Source organism: Mizuhopecten yessoensis, unplaced genomic scaffold (genome assembly GCF_002113885.1).
Source record: "Mizuhopecten yessoensis strain PY_sf001 unplaced genomic scaffold, ASM211388v2 scaffold10969, whole genome shotgun sequence".
Lineage (NCBI taxonomy): Eukaryota > Metazoa > Mollusca > Bivalvia > Pectinida > Pectinidae > Mizuhopecten > Mizuhopecten yessoensis.
Window position 1 is genome coordinate 317,448 of NW_018408812.1, and position 26,926 is coordinate 344,373.

The 26,926-nt window shown below is 34.9% G+C and overlaps 1 protein-coding gene across 1 annotated transcript in view; it reads right to left on the reverse strand.

Moving 5' to 3' along the window:
* LOC110464183 (glutathione S-transferase A-like) overlaps positions 1 to 26,568 on the reverse strand; it is a 45,401-nt gene extending 18,833 nt beyond the window's left edge. Inside the window, exon 1 of the mRNA XM_021519259.1 lies at positions 26,280 to 26,568. Within this exon, the coding sequence (XP_021374934.1) occupies positions 26,280 to 26,450 (171 nt within the window). The 5' untranslated portion in view covers positions 26,451 to 26,568. The remainder of the gene's footprint in view (positions 1 to 26,279) is intronic.
* Positions 26,569 to 26,926: the final 358 nt, after the last annotated feature.

Consider the following 26,926-nt stretch of genomic DNA (forward strand, 5'->3'; position numbering starts at 1 on the left):
AAAAATAACAACACTTTGTCAGGACCATGAGGCGATCATTCCTACCAACTTTCAGTTCAATCGGTCCAGCAGAACTTGACTTTAAGTTTGAAATAGGTTTTCAAAATGGCGGCCGTGGCGGCCATATTGGATTTCTGATCGACCCGAAAAATAACAACACTTTGTCAGGACCATGAGGCGATCATTCCTACCAACTTTCAGTTCAATCGGTCCAGCAGAACTTGACTTTAAGTTTGAAATAGGTTTTCAAAATGGCGGCCGTGGCGGCCATATTGGATTTCTGATCGACCCGAAAAATAACAACACTTTGTCAGGACCATGAGGCGATCATTCCTACCAACTTTCAGTTCAATCGGCCCAGCAGAACTTGACTTTAAGTTTGAAATGTAAAATGTTAACGGACGACGGACGACGGACGATGGACGACGGACGACGGACGACGACGGACGAAAACGGATAGCAATAGGTCACTTGAGCTAAAGCTCAGGTGACCTAAAAAGCTAGTATGGTAAAGTGGTATTAACATGCAGCGTCGACTCACAAGGCTAGTATGGTAAAGTAGTGTTATTTGTACCACAGTGTCAACTAACAAAGCTAGTATGGTAAAGTGGTGCTATATGTACTACAGCGTCAACTCACAAAGCTAGTATGGAAACGTGGTGTTATTTGTACCACAGTGTCAACTAACAAAGCCAGTATGGTAAAGTGGTGCTATATGTACTACAGCGTCAACTCACAAAGCTAGTATGGTAACATGGTGTTATTTGTACCACAGTGTCAACTCACAAAGCTAGTATGGTAAAGTGGTGCTACATGTACTACAGCGTCAACTCACAATGCTAGCATGGAAACGTGGTGTTATTTGTACCACAGTGTCAACTAACAAAGCCAGTATGGTAAAGTGGTGCTATATGTGCTACAGCGTCAACTCACAAAGCTTGTATAGTAAAGTAGTTTCACCATAGCGTCAACTCACAAAGCTAGTATTGTAAAGTAGTGTTACCATAGCGATAACTGACAAAGCTAGTATTGTAAAGTAGTTTCACCATAGCGTCAATTCACAAAGCTAGTATGGTAAAATAGTGTCATCACAGCATCAACTGACAAAGCTTGTACGGTAGTATTACTACAGTGTCAACTCACAAAGCTAGTATGGTAAAGTGGTGTTATGTGTACTACAGTGTCAAGTGACAAAGATTGTATGGTAAATTGATGGTATATGTACTACAGCGTCAACCCACAAAGCTAGTATGGTAAAGTGGTGTCACCAAAGCGTCAACTCACAAAGCTAGTATGGTAAAGTGGTGTCACCAAAGCGTCAACTCACAAAGCTAGTATGGTAAAGTGGTGCTATATGTGTACTACAGTGTCAATTGACAAAGATAGTATGGTAAATTGGTGGTATATGTACTACAGCGTCAACTCACAATGTTAGTATGGTAAAGTGGTATTACCATAGCGTCAATTCACAAAGCTAGTATGGTAAAGTAGTGTCACCACAGCGTCAACTGACAAAGCTTGTATGGTAGTATTACTACAGTGTCAACTCACAAAGCTTATATGGTAAAATAGTGTTATATGTACTACAGTGTCAACTCACAAAGCTAGTATGGTAAAGTAGTGCTACATGTTTATGTACTACAGTGTCATCTCACAAAGCTAGTATGGTAAAGTGGTGCTGCATGTATATGTACTACAGTGTCATCTCACAAAGCTAGAATGGTAAAGTAGTTTCACCAAAGCGTCAACTCACAAAGCTAGTATGGTAAAGTGGTGTCACCAAAGCGTCATCTCACAAAGCTAGTATGGTAAAGTAGTGTCACCAAAGCGTCCACTCATAAAGCCAGTATGGTAAAGTAGTGCTACATGTATATGTACTAGAGTGTCATCTGACAAAGCTAGTATGGTAAAGTGGTGCTACATGTATATGTACTACAGTGTCAACTCACAAAGCTAGTATGGTAAAGTGGTGTCACCAAAGCGTCATCTCACAAAGCTAGTATGGTAAAGTGGTGCTACATGTATATGTACTACAGTGTCATCTCACAAAGCTAGTATGGTAAAGTAGTTTCACCAAAGCGTCAACTCACAAAGCTAGTATGGTAAAGTAGTTTCACTAAAGCGTCAACTCACATGATAAGAATAGTATATTATAATGTAGCAGAAGGTCAATAAAGCAATGGCCAAGGTCTGTAGCCCAATAGAAGAGAACATGCAGCATTATTACAGCGTCAACTCACATGTCTAATATAATAGTATAGCAAGTAGTATGTACCATAATGTCAACTATCAAGAATTTGATCAGAAATCAAACTTGGATATTTCCTTTCTCGAATACTTTTACCGTATACACGTTCGAAATTCATGAGTTCACAATATCCAACCGAATACATTGGTCTGTAACATATCTGCAATACTTTAGAGGTGTTTTTTTTTTATCAAAACACCAATCGAATTTTGAGCTACAAGTACGTGTGAAAGTTGTTTAAAGATTGATAAACTTCACATAATAAAATGTACCATATTTATTTAGTGAAATCTTAGTCCGTAAATTGTTCGTCTTATAAACAACAACCTTGCATATATGTGTTATAGTGAGTAATGTATTAATGGACCAAAGAATAAGTAAGTGCAACAATAAAATAAACATTTTCCTAAATATCGCGAATTTATACATACGTGGTAAAGCTAACAAGTAAGACAAATATACCGGATATAAAAATAAGCATGACATATCTTAAAACAGATAAGTACAAATAAACGGCTTGTGTCAGTGGGTGTTGAGTACTGTACTAAATTCCCTGGGTCAAACCGCGGTCTTCGTTTACAGACATATCTACGCTATGCGAACACCTATTTTTATCAGTTTTAGTATACATTACGACTTCTTATCTGTTTTATTTAATAGCAAGCTGCAAAAACGTTATGTATTTGTCTGACAGTAATCGTTTGGATATGTTTATATCAACGTGGCAATGCAACCGACTAGTAATAGCAAAGAAGCTGTTTGCGTGTTTTTGGCTTCGCAGCAACTACGTACAGATGATGGGCTCACTTTAGAACCGCTTAAAAGTGCGGTATCATTGAAATAGCATCAACAGGAAGGGACAGCACGATACGTACCCAACTATTTCACGTTATAATGATAAAGGGCAAATCAGAGGCTCCTTGGGACACAATCTCAGAAATGGGAACACATCAACACTTCTGCACATATAATTGATCTTTTACGATTTCCACGACAAACCGAGAGTTTTATATCACAGCATACCGCGAATTGTATATTTCGACATACCCAGACTCGAATATATCGATTTAACCAGAGTTTGATACATCGACACACTAAGAATTGTATTGATCTACATACCTAGAGTTGAATATTTCGACTTACCCAAGGGTTGAATATATCGACATCACCAGAGTTGAATACATCGACATAACAAATGTTTAATATATCGACATACTAATAGTTGTATTTATCGACATACCCAGAGTTAATTACCGTTTATCAAGAGCTACATGTAAATATCACAACGTACTAAAAGTTACATTTAATATCACAACATACCCAAAGTTTACATATATCACGGCATACCCAAAGTTACATATCAAAATCACGGTTTACCAAAAGCTCTATCTTAACACACGCACTGTACCTAGAGCTAAATGTAAATATCACAGCATACCCACAATTACATATAGAAAGATCGACATACCCTCAGCGTAATGTAAATATCACAACATACCAACAGCTGCATGTTATTTGCACGACATACCCAGAGTAACATGCAAAAGTCACGTCATACCGAAAGCTTTATCTTATCTCACGTACTGTACCGAGAGCCCAATGTAATTAGCACGACATATCAAGAGCGCAATGTGAACTTCACGATATATCAATAGCTGCGTGTAAATATCACGACCCTCATCGTAAAACGAAATACGCAGTGATCAATATTACGTCATAACCAGAGCTCAATGTTCTCCAAGCTTTGATCGTACTCCAAGACCTTTTCTATAGTGTATTGATTATGTCAAAGGACGTAAAACAACTATATACAATCCAATACTACAGTTTATTTGGTCGACTGATGAGTGCGATATCCAGGTGGTTTATATTACAGCACTGCAGTCAATGGTTCAAAAGCTGTTTAAATATATCCATTACATTGATATAATGTGAAGTCATTTTTACAAAAATTTGTGCAGAAAATGGACTATTATAAACCAAGTTATCATAGCTGATCATCAGTTTGAATCATTTATATGAAATTCCATTTAGTTTAGATAATTATGTAAAATTCAACATTGATGTAGGATAAAGCTGACAATACTTTGTTCGACCGAGTCCTGGTATGTGCAAAAGCTGACAATACTTTGTACGACCGAGTCCTGGTATGTGCAAAAGCTTACAATATTTTGCACGACCGATTCCTGGTAAGTGCAAAAGCTTACATTATTTTGTACGACCGAGTCCTAACATGTTTAAAAGTTGACAATACTTCGCACGGCCGAGTCCTGGTATATGCAAAATCTGCTATAGATTGTACGACCGAGTCCTCTTATGAGCAAAAACTGACAATGGTTTGTATGACCGAGTCATGGTATGTGCAAAAGCTGACAATACTTTGTACGACCGAGTCCTGGTATGTGCAAAAGCTTACAATACTTTGCACGACCGAGTCCTGGTATGTGCAAAAGCTTACATTATTTTGTACGACAGAGTCCTAACATGTATAAAAGCTGACAATACTTCGTACGACCGAGTCCTGGTATATGCAAAATCTGCTATAGATTGTACGACCGAGCCCTGGTATGTGAAAAAAGCTGACAATACTTTGTACGACCGAGTCCTGGTATGTGCAAAAGCTGACAATACTTTGTACGATCTAGTCCTTGTAAGTATATACATATATATCCATACTAGTGCTGTTAACTCATAGACGAACTCCATAACAACTTACACGCACTCAAACAGAAGTTCATGTCATACACGTAAGTAAATGGAAGTATCCTTCTTTACTATATAAATAACTGAAACGGGTTACATCTCGTAACAAAAGACCTATCTAATATATCAACTTTCGTTTACTAGACTTAGCAAAACATTTCTAATGAACGACTTAACGATTTTCGTTTACTAAACATAAAAATTGATAATTTGTTTTGGTTATGATTTCTAACTTAAAATTCATTGATCTAATTAAAAAAAATGTATGTGCCCATGTGACCGAAACGGTTGAAATACGAAATTGCGAAACGTTTCAAACTGAAATTGACTGATTGCACCTGATAGGCATCCTGTTTGTATAACACGGAAGAAAATTACACTGACACACTGTGGTTAACGTATGGGATGCACCGAATAAGGGGGTCAGCCATCTATTTATGTCACTTTCACCGGGTACCAAGTGCTTATTCAAATGTCATCAGCTACGTTATGTTTCTCCATACAGAAAAGGCAATTGGGCGTGAATTCTCATGTATACACCTATGATAATTGGACACCTCTAGTTTTATATCCAGTTTGATGATACGGCATCGTTGGCTACGAAGGAAACTCACTTCAGTCTATATCACATTTGTTTAACTACCAGTATCAAGATTCATTGCAGTTCTTCGTCTCATAAAGGGCGGTATTTTCTATCTACAATCTTCACATCATTTCATAGCCGGCTTTAGCAAAAAATTGGCTGACGAAGGCATTCCTCCGAGGAGTTTTAAAGGGAAATGGATTTGTCAAAAATGTCTTCGATTATTTGAACAGTTAACTTGACTGGTTACATTAAAGTAATGTATGTAAAAAGAACACATCGGTTTAATTTTACCTCATTTTTCACTCGGTTTTCAATAAAAAATACCTTATGAACAAAAAGGAATTATGTTATGATCATTCAAAGCGAAAGTCTGTAGGATTTATGCCTAAATTGCTAAGTCACCCACGACTTTCTTTTCCTTTTTCCCCCGAATGTATTAGGAATATATACAGACGCACACATTTATCATTCAATGGGAATCTTTTCAAAGATGGCTTTAATAGTTTTATCTCATATAGAACATGCTATAAAACAGGGAAACCGACATGTCATGCTCAATAAACATACAGTGTGAACTGTTGAAATGGCTGTTTAATGTCTTTTTCAACAACTTGGGGCATACAAACTGTAATGAAACATCATGTCTATTTGAGATAAATAATGTATACAAATACGCAAGTCAACCGAATATTAATGGGAAACTGAATCAAACTGTAAAACCTGAATCATCGCTTTTTTAAGAACATGCTATAAAATTGTCGAGGAAGAAGGTGTATTAGAAATTTGCAAAAATCGGGGGAAATGAGAATAGAGATTCAAAATGATCGTGTTGAATGAAGATTTGATAGTTCAAGTTTCCAGTACAGGTAATATTAGGTTGTATTAGGCCATCTGACTAAGTCAAACATTGTTAGATGAAACGCCAATTTCTTGTGTGATTTCTAGAAAAAATACCCCTTGGTTGGTTTAAACAATATTTATTTCATATATCATTAATAATAAGTACACAGATTAATAGAAATATTAATAGGATCTGGCAACAATATTTTAAATCTTATATAAAGCCATCTCCGCATATAAAATTCCCTTTGCTATATGAATATAGCGTATTTTCTTTTTAGACACTAATTCCTTTTCTTGACTTAATGGTGGAGATAAATTAATTGGCTGCTTGATTAACAAGGTTGGACTCTTAATTAATTTCAGTTTTCTAATAACCAAATATAAAAGATATCACATGACGGCAGTATGACAATGAGCCCTGAATAAAGCTAACTTCAGATCACCACTTAAAGATAATCCAGCATTAGAGAGAAAAAGAAAGTATATCGCTTGTGTTGAAGTGGTTTCACTAATTATGCTTTTGCTACATTCTCAAAAGGTTAACACAGATAATTAAAATGAAACACCAACTCATCGATGCGTCCTATAATGATGAAAGAGCTAGATGATGCAGTGTAATTATTTTTTGGTATCAAAAATTTATTACCACATTTTAAAGGTTTAATCATCGTGTATGTGGGTTACGTTCATCTTTCAAAGTGGTATACTCTGCTGGTGGATTCTTTTAACCCTCGAGGTTGGACTTTATCTTCAAATCAACAATAATCATTTGTGAGGGTGACACTTCTCATAACATACAAATTTTACTCGCAATGTAATGTACAATTAACCAGTACTCATCTGAATTTTTGAAATTCATAAAATTAAGTGTTTTTAATCCCATTCACTTCTGTTTCACAATTAGATTTGACCAATTTGGATACCAACCGTTTGGCCCCCGTCATCACCAATGAGTCCTAGAAGGACGAAACAGCTGATGCAGTGCAAATCATTTTGGCACATTGAATCTATTACCAAAATTGAAATGTACTATTACCAGTGTGTGTATTACTTTCAGTCATCTTTGATTTGAAAGACACATTTTATCTTTAAATATTGCAAACAATTCTTTTTAAAATGTTTCCTTAAACATGTGTGTGATCTCATGTGTTTTTAAGCATTCATTTATTTGTTGTGCATATATGATTGAGAAATGAACATTATTTCACATATTTTAATGTGCTTTTAACTATGTCCTATGTCAATATCATAGTTGAACATTTGAAATATTGCACCCTAAACTGCTTGGTCGGATGTACTTTACGTGGTTATCTGTTAGATTATCGTGTTATTATCAATATGTTTGAAATACTACACTGCCTGCTTTTGTTAAAGGAGCCTTATAGCACATATTTACTGTCTTATTAATCATCAGAAAATACTTAAAGTGTTACTTGGGCCTTTCATTCCTGAACGCAGCTGTTGGTGAATACAAACTAACTTTAATTTAATGTAGTGTTTAGGACATAGTACAAGGCACGTCTTCTGTATCTCTCAAGCATCAGTTATGAAGATATGCAATCTGAATATGAATTTATGTTTTTGTACTGATAGTGAATATCAAATTTTATTGAGCATATCTAAAGATCATTTTGTATGACTTTGATCCTATTATTCACATCTTCAAACTATGTCCTTTGATCCAAATTCCTGTGTCCGGGTTTTTTCGTAAAGAAAGTACCTTACACTGGATGTAATACCATCCATCACAATTGTATATGTTATTATTTAAATTTATTAATTTTCTTGTGAATTAAGTCCCTAACATTTAAATCAATAAGTATGATAACGATGTTCTATTACGATACGTGTATATCTGTAACAGTTGCCTTTCTCTTTGGTGGAACTGTTGTAAAATATTTTGAAATCCATTTGTATCAAAAGGCTCAGTGATATTACAGACCTTTATGGTCATCAATATGAATCATTTAAACATAAAGATCCCCCAAAACAAAATGCGTATTCTACACTTGTTGTTGGTGCCCTTATATGTAGTAGGGAGGGACCAAACTTTAGTTTTACAAAAATAAGGAGCCACATATCAATATTTTATTCGAATATTTTTCTTTGAAAAACAAAATTTCGCTTTCGTTAATGCCTATGCAGAACTTAACACAGTACAATACGTCTGATAAGAAAACGCTCAAATGTTGCAAAGACAAATTACATTATTGGAACAATGGAATATAGATGACGTAATAATAGAGGACGTACAAAAGAAAACAAATTTACCTATGTATCAACACCGGGAACGAAATCTACAAAGATGTTTAAACACGAAGACGAAAAAGCCACCGAAGTCTTCCTAAACAAGGATAAGTTCTACCAAAATGTCAACAGATGATGACAAACAATCTAATGCAGAAACAAAACGAGATGACGATAAATGTACCAAATGCCCAACACACGAAGCATACTGGTATATAAATCAATCACTTCCGGACGAAAAATCTTCGAAAGTGTCAACATATGATGACGAAAAAGTGTACCGGAAGTGTTAACACACGAGGACTAAATCTAGCAAAGTGATATAAAACATGAACTTATTATACCGAATTGTCAGCACACCAGGACGAAAACACTACCGAAACAACAACCCACACGAAACAAAATCTACCAAAGTGTCAACACACCAGGACGAAAACACTACCGAACCAACAACACGCCCGGAACAAAATCTACCAAAGTGTCAACACACCAGGGCGAAAACACTACCGAAACAACAACCCACACTGAAAAAATCTACCAAAGTGTCAACACACTAGGACGAAAACACTACCGAAACAACAACACGCACGGAACAAAATCTACCAAAGTGTCAACACACCAGGACGGAAACACTACCGAAACAAAAACCCGCACGGAACAAAATCTACCAAAGTGTCAACACACCAGGGCGAAAACACTACCGAAACAACAACCCACACTGAAAAAATCTACCAAAGTGTCAACACACTAGGACGAAAACACTACCGAAACAACAACCTGCACGGAACAAAATCTACCAAAGTGTCAACACACCAGGACGAAAACACTACCGAAACAACAACCCGCACGGAACAAAATCTACCAAAGTGTCAACAGGCAAGAACAAAAAAATATCTGAAAGTCAACATAGGAGGGCGCAATCTACCAAAGTGTGAACACATCATGACGACAAATCTACCAAAGCGCCACCACACTAGGTAAACATTACATATACAACAATGTGTAAACGCAGGCGGACGAACAATATTCCAAAGTCTCAACAAAGGAGGACTAAATCTACACACAGGACGAAATCGGATCTTAAAAATCGTTTCAAAATGACACCTAAATTAAAAGAGAAAACATCAAAGCAATGGGAAAACATCCTAAACGGAAAGGTAAGTGTGTTCTATACCACGTGATGTACCTCCTCGTGTTACACGATATAGGACACCGCAACGTTTTTAAGCATTTTGGGTAATAGCGTAATGTAGTTGGATGTCATGTTGGTGATTGCACCTGTGAAAAGATGATGAATTATTATTATATATCATTAAACAAGGGCGGTATTCACGCGAAACAATAAACGTTCATAAGAACAGAGAACATGCTGAAATTTCCAAATATCATAAATAGCGTGTTCAATGAATTGCCTTGCGTTTTAGATGATTTGAAACAGTTTTTCACTTTCCATGCGAGGGCTCATATCCATAAAACCGTTCTCAGGCTTAAAATATGTCTCCGTCCTCACGCTCATGTTAATGTTCCCATGATAAATCATTTACAATTTCTTGCATGTTTCAATGATATAACAGTATTTTGGAGAGATGTACAGCCGAAAGTGTTTTTAATGTTTACAATCAACTTTTGACCACGTTGCATAATTTAAGCGAGTTACAAGAACATTTTCTTGATTACAGAATCAGTGCTTGAGATCGAGAACGGTTTCATACACACGCGCCCTGGTCTTTCAACAGTTTCAAGAAGATATTCTGTAAACAAATGCCTGTAAGTTTAACCCTAAATGAAATATTAGCCTATATGTTAAGTTGCAAGTTATATTTATAAATAAATTGACCCAACCTAGCACACATGTACATAAACTTATACATTCATGTAGCCAGAACTCATCTTCTTCAAAGGTAATAAAATGAAGCAATTTAGAATTTACGTTTGTTTATAAAGTGAGTTTCCGAGATATGTGAAATTCCTTTTGTTCATTTGATATAGCTTCTAGCTATCAAATGGTACTTAACCCATTACACTAACCGTAACTGCCGGGGGTTCGGAATCAGATGCGACAGGAGACAGTAATATAAACTGCCTTCTTAGATCGTTTCTATATTGCTGTGTCACCCATGAACATTCTGTACGGATTTGTGAGTAATTAAAAACGGACTGGGCATGAGATATGGCAACTTAATAGCAACTTAGCAACTACAGCACCAAGAGAGAGACAGAGACAGAGACAGAAAACCAGAGACAGACAGACACACAGACAGACACACAGAAAGACAGACAGACAGACAGACAGACGAACATAAACAGATAGACAGAGAGAAAGAGAGACACACAAAACATACACAGAGAGACAGAGAAAGAGAGACACAGAGAGACAGAAAGCGACAGCAACAGAGAGAGACAGAGAGATCAGAGACACAAAAAAAGTTCCCTCAATCATTTTAGTGTGAAAATAATGATTAGTACCAAACAATAATGATGGCCCAGCTGGACTGTATACACATTCCGTAAATACATTAAACATATCCATTACACTTCTTTAACAGTCCCCTTCAGTATCTATTCCAACCTTATCTGTACCGAAATGGACACAACTGTTTTTAGCATAACGGAACAAATATACAATATCGCCAACAAGCTCTGACAGAATCTGATCTCCAAGTGAATAAGAAGTAATATAATCCCAAAACAAAATGAAACATGTCTTGAACCCCAAAAAAAAAACAAAGATTACAAAAGAAGTAACAAAATTATAATTTACTTCGAAATATATGAAATGAGGGTAATTTATAAGCAAAACAAAATATTTACAAGGTGGCCCCTAAAAATACAAGGAGATTAAGACCATGTGTTCCGGAAGAGCAGATGTCATCTGTTTCATTGACGACATACGTCATATTACTCGAGGTTAAGTCGAACAAGTGCAACGTTTTCAAAGTGAGAAGCGCAGGATTATGACAACAAGTCACAATGTGTGGTATGTAGTTACACCACATACCACACATAATGAGTGCAAAGCACTACAGTGCATATTTTATGAATGCTGTCTTTTACAAGTTTATCCTATGAGATTTGATTTGTCTCCCTTGATATTGTTTTGAAAACATTTATTAATTCCGAATAACCTTTATATTATCAACGCATGTGCATGTGAAGTTTGGCATACCTGTCACCTGATAAACAGCCTCAAATTTCAAATGTATCATTCATAAAAAGTGACCAGAGAATAATGATGTATTTACAGACCATGATATGAACTTAAAATCGATAAAACTAGGGCAAAAAATTAACAAAGGAAATTTTTACATGGAGACACTTGAAATATTACAAGTCGAACAAAAGCAGGTGTTCCGGAAGGGCTGATATGTTCTGCTTCATCGACGGAACCGAGCCATGTAACAAACCAGGCAACATTCTTTAAGGTTCAATAATTAATAAAGATGAGTATGTCCATGATACTATTTGGAATCCCAGAGTAAACCTGTTCGATTTCAGTTTAAATAATACGTATATACATTTATCACATAATCGGCCTGTTATCCAGTGAATTCGCCCGTGTAATCTTCTTACACACGTCACCAGTTGAATATACCCTGGAGCGTTTTTCATTGGCTGTGCCAGTCAGAAATCGATTGTGACGTCATTATATGGACAATGACGTGACGTCATCAATTGTGAATGGCACAACACAATGGCTGTCTTCGTTTGATTAAGCCCTCTACATTTTGGCTTTAAAACCTTTCAAAACGTAAGCTTCTGAGTTATGTGATAAAAAGTATCTTAAATGTGTTTTCATTTCGTATGAGCTTTTATGAAACTCGTCTTGAAATGTTAATTTTTGCTCGCCAAGGCTCGCAAAAAAACCTCCTAAGAATGGTTTCATAAAGTCTCATATGAAATGAAAACTCATTTAAGATCCTATATATCATCAATCGAAAATCCATGTGACTGATTAATTGAGCTAATCTAAATGTAGGTGGAAGCATATACATTTGGCTGTATCTTATTTAAACAGTTCATGGCTGTTTATTTACGTACGTGAATTGAAGACGTCTATCGGAGCAGGATATTGATCTAATGTAGGAAAAAACTGATGATGAAGAGTTTTCGTACACTCAGTAACCCAGAGGCTGTGTACGTAGAGGTAACGTTTATCAATCAGTAGGGTGTCGTGTAGTGCTGATGTTGGAAGAAAGTAGTTTTTATCACAAGGCCATGTAACTGAAGTGTTTTCTAAAAACATGATAATAAGTATTCTTATGTGTCTAATACAGATATTCTTATATAAAACTTTCATATGATTATAAAGACGAATTCTATAAATGATAACAAGCACGTTTATATTCGTGTTTTAAAAGGAGTAAAATGCTCGTTTTTGTAAAACAAGCTAACCAGGCTTTGTCTACTGAATACGCTCAGAGATAGTTTACGTATGCCATTCATGCTTTAAGCTGTGGTGCAGTGTGGTAGCCTCGTTTTCACCTAATACAGATTTATCAATGAAACAGTTTTGTGTCACGCGTCACCGTGCCGATCGATTTAACAACAAATACATTTAAACCATAAGAGTAAACAAGATAGTATTAAATGGCAGTTAGTCGATCACAGACACATCAACACAATAACATCATTTACGTGATTCATATGTCCGTGAAAACATTGTAAAGATGGTCATACGACACACACTGTTGATTGAACCCATACAATTTGGTAATAGATACAGTTCACCAAAAAGTAATGACACTGCAGCATACATCTGTTCCCTTCTTCTAGGATTCATTGGTAAAATACTGTGGGAACAAGGGGAGCTGTATTTAGAGAAAACAATCCAAATTTAGAGAAGTGATCGTAGTCAACTGTAGATCATGCCCTCATTTGTGACCTACAACTTCCGGTGATAGGTAAAGGAAGAGATAAAAAGGCGAGTTTCCTATGGCATTATCCTTATTATTCATTAATGTGTTATCTTTATACGAGCTTTAACGACTATTTCATAAAAATAAAATCCTCTGAAGGAACATTGAAAAATGTTATTTATAGCAGTGACCTTTGCTATTGTCATGTGACCTTAGCTATTGTCATGTGACCTTAAGTGTTAAGTGTGACCATAGCTGTTATTATATGACCTTACACTTGTACTTTTTGTAATATGAACTTAGCTTTTGTCATGTGACCTTAGTTATCGTCATGTGACCTTAGCTATCGTTATGTGACCTAAGCTATTGTCATATGATCTTTAACTATTGTCAAGTTGCCTCAAACCATTGTCATGTGATCTTAAAATATTGTCATGATATCTAAAACTATTGTCATGTTGTCTTAAACTATTGTCATGTGATCTTAAGCTATTGTCATGTGATCTTTAACTATTGTCATGTTGTCTTTAACTATTGTCATGTGATCTTTAACTATTGTCATGTGATCTTTAACTATTGTCATGTTATCTTTAACTTTTACCCCAGTGTTTACACACAAATGCGTTAGAAAACCAGCAACTAACCATATTCTTACTTACACATCTTATATTTAAAAAGTTTGCAGCGTAAATAAAACATGTTGAAACTGATAAACAAGTAAATCGATATAGTATTCGTCCGTATCAACTTCTCACAATCCGTTAATATGTAAACATTTGAGGTCGCTTTACTTTCAGCAAATATGAATCTAGTTTGTAAAAAGAATGTATCGCATTTATATTTATCATTTGAAACCATATTTCACCAAAACAGTCGTATTTCGGAAGGTACGTATGGTCCTCAACAATCCTGACATACAATTTAATAATTCGGATATTATAATCCAGAGTGTGTGAACATATCCTGGCAATCAGCATAATGTTTGAATAATCATCAAATATTAATATGAAGCTACAATGCACAACTGATAAATGAATAGTTTGTTATATTTCATGACTACCAAATTAGACAAAAATCTGCATTGGTTAACATACCTTCAGATTCAATTCGTTTCTATTCCTTAAATTGTCGCTAGAAGTGTGGAGATTGGGTCTGTTTTTTCTTAAAGCTGATATAATTAAACATTCAACAAAATCTTTGCTACGTATATTTGCATTCATAACTATTTACCTTGAAATTATCCTGTCAAAAATGGCTGATGCATCGAACATATATTTTTGAAATGTTGACGTTATATCAAAGCTAGGTTGTGGGAATTCGACTAAAATGTTGTTCCGCACTTACAGATTACAAAAAGTAAAGGCGACAAATGTTGGGTGATTAGGATCAGATATGTTCCTGATCGTCTGGTGAGGGGGATATTGAGGGCCTGTCAGCCATAAAATTTAGTTGTGATCGTTCTATTTTACCTTCTTGCAACAAACTATATATTTCAGTTGATTCCTTCATATCTTCAATCTGCTCTATATCAAGCATGTAGCCGCCCTGTATGACGTTTTCGTGTAGAAGGGCCATTGGGCTTAAACAATTAATGAATGTATGATGCATATGATGTTTGCCAATAAAATGTCAGTACAATATACAGCCACATGACTAGACTAAATAAAAAAATTAAGATTTCATTACAGATTGTCGCGTCGAAGTTCCGATGAAAGCACATAACAAGAAAGCAATTTCACAAAACCACTTGTTTACCAAGAAAATAAACTTTGTATTAGTTTCCCTAGCGTCAGAAAGTGATTTAATGAACTGTATTATGTATTAGATAGATGACTTTGGTGCTTAAATTATGTTTATGTTACATAAAGGCCTTCGATTATATTGATCTTCCTTGATAAATAGGCATAATTCAATTATATAGAGTTATGATAAACACCTTAAGCATGCTCTACTTAAATACTAATAAACTTGTCAACACTTGTAGAGCATAACAAAAGAATGTTCTCCTAAATGGGACTGTTAAAATCATACGCTAGCTCCTCGTCAAAGGATATTACCATAAATTTAGCATTAGTGCGTAGACAAAACACAAAGAAACAATAAATATTTACACAGCAATATATCCCAGCAGGTGTGAAGACACAGTTGTGTTCCAGAAACACAATTACTACCAAAATATGTTCGGTCAAACAATCGCTTTGTATGTTCATAAAAAAACACATTATCGGTAGCGCAAAATTGAAATACTTCAAACATCGGTGAAATTTATATTGTAGGCACTTGAACATTTGTCAATCACAACACGATTTGTATTTGGTCTTCTTTTCAAGTTATGCTTTAAATATCAATAATGCTTCATATACACGGATGTTAAGAAAATCGTAATTTCTGCACTAATGGCGTGTTATCATATTTTCGACTTTTATTGACAATCACCTTGGACACTTCAATTATCCGAAATTGAAACCTGACAAACTTTTTTCTCTATAACTTGGCATCAATTCATTAGTACCAGCTTTGTCCTAACTTGTGCCGTTTATTGAAGGACAAAGGTAATTTAATAGAAAACAATATAACATAAAAACTACAAATACTACGATTAATTCTTGTTCCGATACTCTGCTTTCTTCCAAATGTAATATCCGGCACACAAGAGTGATAAATAGACCTTAATAAGAACAATATTTCGTAATTGTTGTTAATCATCATTAACTAACCAATGATCAATAAGTTATTGTCTTTTAGGAATACATATACATTGTGAAATTGTCCATGCTGTTGTTGGGAGTTGTTTACGGGGGGGGGGGGGGGGGGGTTTTAAAAAAAAAAAANATATGAATCATCTTCTTTATAGGACTAACTTTTGTAATTTACAGCCATGAGCAGGTTTAGGAGATTGGTAAGTCAGTGATGATGTCAATATAGTCACTAGAAGTAAATACTGGATATTTCTGCTGTTTTAACTCGCGTTGGCATCTAGGTAGGGAAAGGCTGAAAACTCCAAAATATGTACACACATTATTTTAGACTAAAATCGATCACAAAGTCTGAAGTCAATTAATTTGTTAATTTGCCTCACAAACCAATAGTCAACAAAAGCGATTGATCGGAACATCAGGAATAGAAAAAAATATGTACACACATTATTTTAGACTTAAATCGATCACAAAGTCTGCAGTCAATTAATCAGTTAGTTTGCCTAACAAACCAATAGTCAACAAAAGCGATTAATCGGAACATCGGCAATGGAAAAACATGAGCAGATCAATTCCCTAGTACCGGTATTGGAATCACATAAATTAACTATGTTTGACAGCAGTACATGACGTATATTTACTGAAACATGTTAAAAATTACCACTCCAAAACCAAACTCGAAAATCATGTAGTAATTGCCTCGAAAGCATGTTGGTTACTGCTTGACAAACAATTTAATTTAATTGCAAGCCACTAGTTAAAATATATATCTGACCGATATGCTCTAGTTTCCATTGAAATAAGGCATACATTAATTCACAACGTTTATCGTTCATCATCATATACGATATACCATAATGAACCGCTGAACTAGGTCTTATCTTACTAATTGCATGTACTCAATGACTCCATTTACAGGGCTTGTGAACACTACCTGTCGAAAGAATTTATTCTGTGGGAAAATATTATGGCTGTTTATCCTTGTGTTGCGTTTTCTAGAAATCTTTTTTTCGAGTTCAGATAAATCTTTCTAATATTGGGGCACAATGAGTGCGCTATTTGTACTATCTGAGAGCGACATCTGTAGTTATGAATCACGTTTTTAAGATAATTTTGACTGTCGAAGCTGTTTTATAAAATTGATGTCAACTCAATAAACATGTGTACCAATGTGCAACGTCTATGGTCTCAATTTTATTTTCATTTTCATTAAAATCTGAAAGAAACCTCACATTCTTGTTAACCGATGGATGATAAAATATTTCATCTAGGACGAAAGCCAACAATTTCAAGCTATATTTAAGAAATACTGTATTGAAATGGAAATGGGTAAAATGACTACAAATATTCCTGTATTTGTTTTAATGCTTACACAGCAATATTAATTCAGGTATCTTTACTCTGATTTTCCTAAACTCCAGGCACTGATTTACTTATAAATTTTATAGCAATAATGACTTTCATGTCGTCGGTGAACGACTATTTGTATTCATTTCTTTATGTAATTGAATAGGAAACCACCACTGTGTCAAAACATAAAGACGGTATCAGAATCAAATTCGACAGAAAAATGTCACTATGTCTATACACAAGGACAGCATCAGAATCAGTATTCGATAGGGCAAAACAACTGTGTCAAATATTAGGCCGGTATCTAAATCAATGTTCGATAGTAAAATACCACTTTGTCAAAAGATTAGTACGGTATCAGAATCAGTATTCGACCGGAAAATTGCATTTTGTCAAAACATTTGGACGGTATCAGAATCACACTCGACAGGAAAATTGCACTTTGTCAAAATATAAGGACGTTATCAGAATACGTATTCCTGAGAAAGAACTATAGAAAACACGGAAACACGAAACAAAAATCATCACGAGCTGAATAATAAGGTAAGGCCTATTTACAAAGTAATCTAAAAATCATGAATCATTGCGTCAGAAGAAAATAGGTACGAAAAGAAAACAGCAAAAACAGAGGAGTTGTCAATACAAAAGAGGAAAACATGTAGACGCACACACAAAATGGAGCGAAGTAGGAGCTCCGAAATTATGATTTCTTGTATTGTTCCCAACATTAGAGTTAAAACGTCGACAGGAAAAGATGTCACCAGGGTCAAGGCTGATACAGGTTTCGTTCATTTATAACGTCTTACTTCAAAATTTTAAAAAGATGATCATGATCATTTTTGAAAATATGCGCTTTTAGAAAACGAAGGTTTAATAATTTGTTTCATTGTTTTCGAAAGACCATTTCAAATCCTGATATAATGTTTAATGTTATAGTATAAAAGACTTTTAGCAATACGGTAACTTGATTTTGCTATATACGTACTCCAGCTAAAATATGAAAGCGTATCACTTTGTTAGTATACTAATATAACAAAATACGATAACGCATCACTATGTTGTTATTTATACTAGAACAAATACGATAAATTATTTGGAAAAAATAGATAAAAATCAATTATTTATATATACGTTCACCAGATAAGAATTTGATAGCATATATGACAAGCCAACTTAACATTTATTCAAGGAGCAATGTCGATCCTGTATTTCATCGAATAATATAAGATATCTTATATAATTATATAAGATATCTCATATACGATATAAGATATCTTATATAGCATATGAGATATCTTATATAAGATATAAGATATCTTATATACTATATGAGATATCTCATATAGAAATTAAATGAGATATCTTATATAAGTATATAAGATATCATATATACTATATAAGATATCATATATCGCATATAAGATATCTCATTTTATTTTCTATATAAGATATCACATATATTATATAAGATATCATATATAATTAAAATATCGTTGCTATATAAGATATCTGATATAGAATGAGATTTCGTGGCATTAAAAACCCGAAACTAATTTCAACCTCGAGAATCATTCGGAGCACATTCAGGATTTAATTTACTCACTCAAACGTGACGACGAGAACAGCTCCACTGGCCTTTCATAGATGGAAGCTGCTGTATTTTCCCTAGGCCTAGCTCGCCTTGTCTCTCTTATAGCGGCCAAAGCAAAGGCTGCCATTTCCCGCACTCTTGAAGTGGGCTCAGACATAATGGCGGCGACAGGAACACGTGTTGTTACAACAAGCCTACTGTCCCTACGTAGATCCTCGAGATATTCCGGACGGGGAGACTTCATTTTCGACAATTTGTTAAATCTCGTTCCTATATAAGATATCTTATTTAGTAACGAGACTTTAATTATATAAGATATCTTATATAGCTATATGAGATATCTTATATATTATATAAGATATCTTATATAGAAAATTAAAAGAGACATCTTATATACGAAATAAGATATCTTATATAGCATCTCATTTAATTTTTATATAAGATATCTCATATAGTATATAAGATATCTTATATATTATATAAGATATCTCATATACTATATAAGATATCTCATATACTATATAAGATATCTCATATACGATATAAGATATCTTATATAGTATATAAGATATCTCATATGCTATATAAGATATCTTATATAATTTTTTGAAATACAGGATCGACATTTCTCCTTGAATAAATGTTAAGTTGGCTTGCCATAAGCATATCGCATTGTTGATAGAAACACACAGTAGTATACCGATATAATAAAATACGATCATTAATCACTTTTCTAGTTTGTTTATTCATATTTATATATAATTTAATCTTGTTTGTAACAAGCATTTTCATTGGCTTAAATATGTATGTTATCAGCCCATAACGTAAAAAATGACGTCGCCGTTTGTAACGTCGCTTTTGATTGGCAGATACAGCAGCGCAATAATTTCTAAGAGAAAAGAGTCCATCAATAAAATCGGATTCCCACAGGGATTGTGTATAGTAGATTAAATTATAAGGATTAACTTGAATATATTATTCATGTCTTATGCCATATGAAAATACGATAATAAATCGTAAAGAAAATTAGTATTTAAACTTGCTTCTAAAATGTGCGGGACGATTCGTTTTTGTCACATCGCTTTTGTGGTAGGAAATAATGCCGATTTTTTGTACTATCTCTCAATTTATAGACACGAATTTTTAAATTTATTATTTTCAATACGTTTTCACAAATAACAATTGTTTATAACAAATATTTCGTCAATGAAATCCCGCTTAAATAGCGATACATATGAAATTTAAGAACAAACAGATCTGTACAAGGAGTTACCTCAATCATATAACTGCGTTATCAAATTGTATGCACAAAAAAAGAGAAGATACTAAATTGCTTCTTTATTTATATTTATGCATATAAACATTGAAATTGACAAAAAAAATATAAAAGTGTCTATGTTTACATGTGTGTAATTTTTTATTCAAACTAACATACCTATTTCCAACATGCCCGAATCCGTGCAAGGTGCAAAGTGTATCCTGGAACCGACCGTGACACTGTAAGATTTACAACATGTTCGGTTTTTTTAGAGTGGGTATGTGTGTTAGTAATGCGTGTGTTTTTGGTAAGATTGTGTATGTTCAGTAGCCCCTCCGAGGGCACTGTTATCAATGAACAAAGTTATGATAAAACATGTATATGTACAAATGCTATTTAATCTAGTCACCAGCTCCTCCCATTAGGTACCACATAAACATCACAATGAAACAAATAACTGATATTGGACAATAAGGGACTGATGAAGTCCAAAGATTAACTAGAGTTATTACTGGTGATTGAACATACAAAATTTGGTAATAGATTCAGTATGGTAAAAATGAATTACACAGCATCATACAGCTGTTGCTCATCGGTGATAATAGGGGTCAATACGTCGGAAATCCAAGTTCTCTTAACTTCTATTGAAACAGAGAGGCAGGTACGTAAAACTCCCCTATTTTATGAATTTCATAACTTGAGAGGAGAACTGGTTAATTTCAAATTAAATAATCTGTAAACTGTGTCTATTTTGAATCGTGCCATTACTCAAAAGAGATAACTGTGGCCAACAAGGTAACGGCAAATGTAAGGGACCAGTAAACCCATTAGCAGTCTACCATCTTGTGTCTTGAAAGAATAACGCATGACACACAGAAAATACACTATTAAAATACAATCACATCAATAACATATATAGCCTCATATTGCACCAAACACTTTACCAAGCTTTATGCCAACCATAGGAACTCGCTTAACTCGAATACTCGGATAACTCGAAGTTTCCCAACTATTCCGTCGATTTCGAGATAACGAGGATCGACTGTAGATACAGTATGCTAAAAATAAAATACACTGAATCCTATGCTGGTGATGCTAGGATTAAAAAAAATAAGTTGGAAATCCAAATTGGTTTAAATAACTGTTGAAACAACTAAATCACATCCCAGAATAATCATACATGGATCAATATGTTTGGATGTGTTGATAATTGCAAATGTGTCCTACCCAAGAAATACTGATATATATATTGGATTCATTTATATAAATGTACATTCAATCATACGTCGAAAATGTATAAGCATAAAAACATTTCAAAAGCATTTCCGACAAATCATTACTTGTGTAAAAGGAGCGGTTTTCCACTTTAAAACCAACACCCAGGTTCGGTGGTCTTGGGTCCATTGGGGTCTTATAAATTGATGAACATGAAGTATGGCAAATGAACATAGACTCAAGGATATAAACTTCAATATCTTTTATTAAACACAACAAGTGTAAAGAAATATCAGTACAATACACGATAACATATCTCACACCCTTACTCACACTATAGAACACCGTTCATTAATACTAGCGGCTACGAGGCCTACTCCTATAAGCATAGACGACGGACTCTACGTTGGAATTCTATATAGACATATGTACAGACTACTTTCTAACACTAACACTAAACATTATTGCTGTCCCTACATTATTACCTAACGAGTCCTAGAAAGAAGGAGAGAGTGAGTCAGGCAGTCTTATGAGGACTTTACTTCTGACTGACGAACTATACAAAACCACCGCTTTATATAGACAGAAACGCGGCACTTTGCACGTGCAATAGTCGCGCAAAAGCTACTCGGAACACTTCCGGTCACGTTGCTAGGTTCCGAATGTGAAAACAACAAGATGGACGACGAAACGTGGTGAACTGTCAATCGTAAATATCGAATGTTAAGTATCCGAATTATCTTCACTTTTACATTCCTCCCCCCTTAAGACAAATGTTCAAACATTTGTCAAAACCTACAAAATTTGAAAACTTGATCGCTTAAAGATTGTAATGAAAAACTCACTTCAAAAACTCACTCAGTACAGTGTACAATCACAGGCTAACTTTACAACCACAGAGTACAACATGAAAAGTGCGATCAATCACACACATTTCTAAAGCTCTGCCCACACAGTTCCAACTAAATATTGGACTTCAAGAAAAATGCCATTTACATGAGGTAAACAATTATATACAACGACAAATATACTGATTCACTCCATAAACTATTAGTATCAAAAAATAATGTCCACACATTCTTACATCGCTCATCTGCACAGGAGTAATATTCCATAGCAAAAATAAATCATAAATAATAATACACAAAATTGAAAAACATTTCACATTAACACACACACTTAACAAAATAAATGAAATACAACATAACAGAATACCTTTCTGTTATCTTCATGACACACCACCCCCCAGAAACCTAACACAGTCTTTAGTCACAGTAACACATTTTTCATTCGCAATAAGATGTTATTTCAAGCATTAATTGGCATAGGCTACAACAGCAATACACAGATGGTATATATCATAATCTCAGTAACTCTCCAATCCCACAAGAGCATATTCTACAGTGCCCAGCAAACTACCTTCTTATAGCCACTTGTTCACCATGCCTCACACTTCAAGCATGGTCAGCCACTGTGTTTTCCCACTCCAAACACTATCTATGTGACTGATATCTCTACACAAAGCACTACTATAAGAAAAACAATCCCTAGTATTACATAATAACAATACAATAAAAAATATAAGGAAAATGGGATAACAAAACAAACACTGCAATTATCTCGAGCTCTTTCGCATTACAGATTCCCTATGTATATCTACACAAACAATATACACAGAATCAACACCAAATGGCATACTACCCATAGTACCCAGTTTCTGTAACTGCAGATCAAAATATATCCTAATTATAAAGTCTTTTAAGCTGTACCAGTGCAAGCAACACAAGGAAAACATCTTTAAACGGAAGTACATACTTGTTATATCAGGATATGGATCACACTGATCACATTTGTACTTTGTGCAACACAGAATAAATGTAATACAACACTAATCTATCTTTCTGTGTTTTTACTTCAAGATTCTATGAACAGTATCTGGGTGGAGACTTTATCATCATGTCTTCTCTAGTTTGCTGCGGAGTTATCTCCCCTGGACTACTATTGTCGTTTTTGCAACTTGACACTTTTAGTACTAAGGTTCAAAACAGAGAGATTGATCTCTTTTCCTGGTGGCGTCTACGTAGCACACTAACCACCATTAGTCCCTGTTTAGCTATGAATGTATTTGGTTTTACAATACCCTCTGCACTATCTATAGCACCTTATATATAACCCTTAAAATGACACTCAGAGTTAGCTGGTACGGAGACAGTCTCACACACCCTTATTCGGGCACACCCTTTGTACCCTTCTGTAACTAGGTTGACACACTGACCCTCTAACCTAAGAGTCCTGTCCCTAAAATGGATTTCTCCTCCATGTTTACCCAGGAAATCAACACCTAGAATCCCTGATAATTGGTCCAACCTAGCCACTATAGCCTCCTGTTCGTACACTAATTTGCCCACTTTAAATCTAAAGTTGACTTTACCAGCCACCACTAACTTGTCACCCGAGGCAGAGTACACCATGATACCACTGCTTGTTAATTCTGGTCTATTACCCTCTAGCATAGCATTACACATTTCCTTAGTAACTATGTTACAGCTGATCCAGAATCTACAAGATACCTTGAACCTTTACTCCTAGTAAACACAGCTGAATCACGTTCATTCGCCATTACTTCAAATTCAAATTCTACATTTTTTTTCACACAAAATTCAAAAATGCCGCAAATGGGTTGCCAAGATCCTGGTCACGGCACCAATGTAAAAGGAGCGGTTTTCCACTTTAAAACCAACACCCAGGTTCGGTGATCTTGGGTCTATTGGGGTCTTATAAATTGATGAACATGAAGTATGGCAAATGAACATAGACTCAAGGATATAAACTTCAATATCTTTTATTAAACACAACAAGTGTAAAGAAATATCAGTACAATACACGATAACATATCTCACACCCTTACTCACACTATAGAACACCGTTCATTAATACTAGCGGCTACGAGGCCTACTCCTATAAGCATAGACGACGGACTCTACGTTGGAATTCTATATAGACATATGTACAGACTACTTTCTAACCCTAACACTAAACATTATTGCTGTCCCTACATTATTACCTAACGAGTCCTAGAAAGAAGGAGATAAAGAGCGAGTCAGGCAGTCTTATGAGGACTTTACTTCTGACTGACGAACTATACAAAACCACCGCTTTATATAGACAGAAACGCGGCACTTTGCACGTGCAATAGTCGCGCAAAAGCTACTCGGAACACTTCCGCTTACGTAGCTAGGTTCCGAATGTGAAAACAACAAGATGGACGACGAAACGTGGTGAACTGTCAATCGTAAATATCGAATGTTAAGTATCCGAATTATCTTCACTTTTACACTTGCATGTACTATAAAATAAAATATATTAGTTAGTTTGTAGATATCCTGTGTCATAATCCTCTATAATTACACAACTCATGATTTGAGGATAATTCAGTATCGGGCATGCTTTTCTCCTAATAACACTACAGTTGCCTGGTTACGGGTTGAGAAGCCTTCAATGCACGTTTTAATTTCTTGGTCATGTATAATGTCACAAGTCGGAGATCCCACTTATAGTAGTAATCTTCTGTCTCTGTAGGCTCTCGAGGACGCTACAAATAATTGGCCTGCTGCATGCAATTACATGATCGTAAATTGAAACCAATATGGGATCCCAGACTTCCTTTAGAACCGAGATTTTCTTCTGACACTAGCGACACTAAGAAGGATATCATTTATCTGTTACACTTGGGACTTTGTTTTTTTTCTTTTTCGTCATCTTTTCTTCTGCTATTTCACCTTAGGCATATCTGGTGTGCAGTGTGATCAGGTGGGATATCATACTTTCGTATCTTGTTGATGATATTTTTAATGAGACAGTATTATAAAACGGCCCTTGAGTGGGCCCCTACATGTGCGGACAACGTTGTCATAGGACGTTAGTGGTTACAAGCACACCAAGTAAATCATAAGACATTTTTTTTCCAATTTTAAACAAATTTTGATATTCAAATGAAGACGACAGCTTAGCTTCTTCATTTGAAAGAAGCTGATTTTTTTTTTTTTTTTTTTTTTTTTTTAAATTTGGGGATNTTTTTTTGTAAATATGGGCATATGAAAATATCATCTGTCCGATAGTATTTTCAATGTAGTTATTATCATCAGAACTCCTATATCTAACAAAAAAACACATTTTTACCTGTCCTTTTGACATATTAATTGATAATAATATATGAAAAGGCGAATATAAGTTTAAGAAATAAGAAAGATTTATGACATGTTTTCTGGGTAAAGCAAACGCTGGTATCTTGATTTACATGTAAACGGATATATATATAAACGCTTAATATTGCATCCCGGCTCATGCTCAGGTAGGCATTTCTATCTACCGCTCTGTTTGATATATTTCGATGAAGATGGGGCTCATGTTTTTTATAAAATGTTATAAAGCATAATATTAATTGTACCTTGTTAATTCCATACTGATGTAAAATAATTCCACTAAAAAATATCACGCAAACGTATCGGTCTTTATAGCGGGAACTTAATACCCTCTTAAAGTCTACTTTCGTATTCGCTCATACCGTGATATTCAAACATATAAACTGTTCATTGATTTTTGAACAGAAGTAATGTTTTCAATGTCTGTAGTTCATTATGCCTTCGTATAGTTAACCTCCCGTTCACACTTGTACCCTTATCTTACCTGCCCTCTGGGGTTACGGCTGACGATCTCTTCACCCTTCTGCTCCTGTTTCACGAAGTCCACCTGTTTCTGTTTGTAATTTTGAAGGCACTTCTCTTCAAGTACTATCAGTACTCTCCAACAGGGCGTGCTTCCAGAAATCCAGTAAAGTTTCATTTTATCTCCAGCCATTTTGTAAAAAGTCTTTCTTGACGATGTATGAAGCTGCACTCCACTTCAGGTAAGTGAGGGATCTATATATTTTCACACAACAAAACCAGCGTAATTTTTTCTGGGTCAGCGGTGTCGAGTCTATTTTCGCCCAGAGCGTTAGGTCCGTGTAAACAAAACCGCGTGTTGATATGTACATGTGTATACATTTATGTGTAAATGAATATAAACAACACCGTGTACAGTCAGTAAACGTAGACTTGTAGATGTTCGTATCATCAATACCATTCACTGAACGTAAAGTGTGACATACGTGTAGCAATGAATGTATACGAGTGTGCAAACGTTTGTATAAGCTTTACTTAATAAATAAAAAAAAACATGTTTAAAATGGAATATAGCAAAAAAAATGAAATTCAAATAATAACAAATTAAGTTGTTTTGACCATTATTTGTCCAGAACATGACTAGTTATAGGGGATAAACTATATACGCTA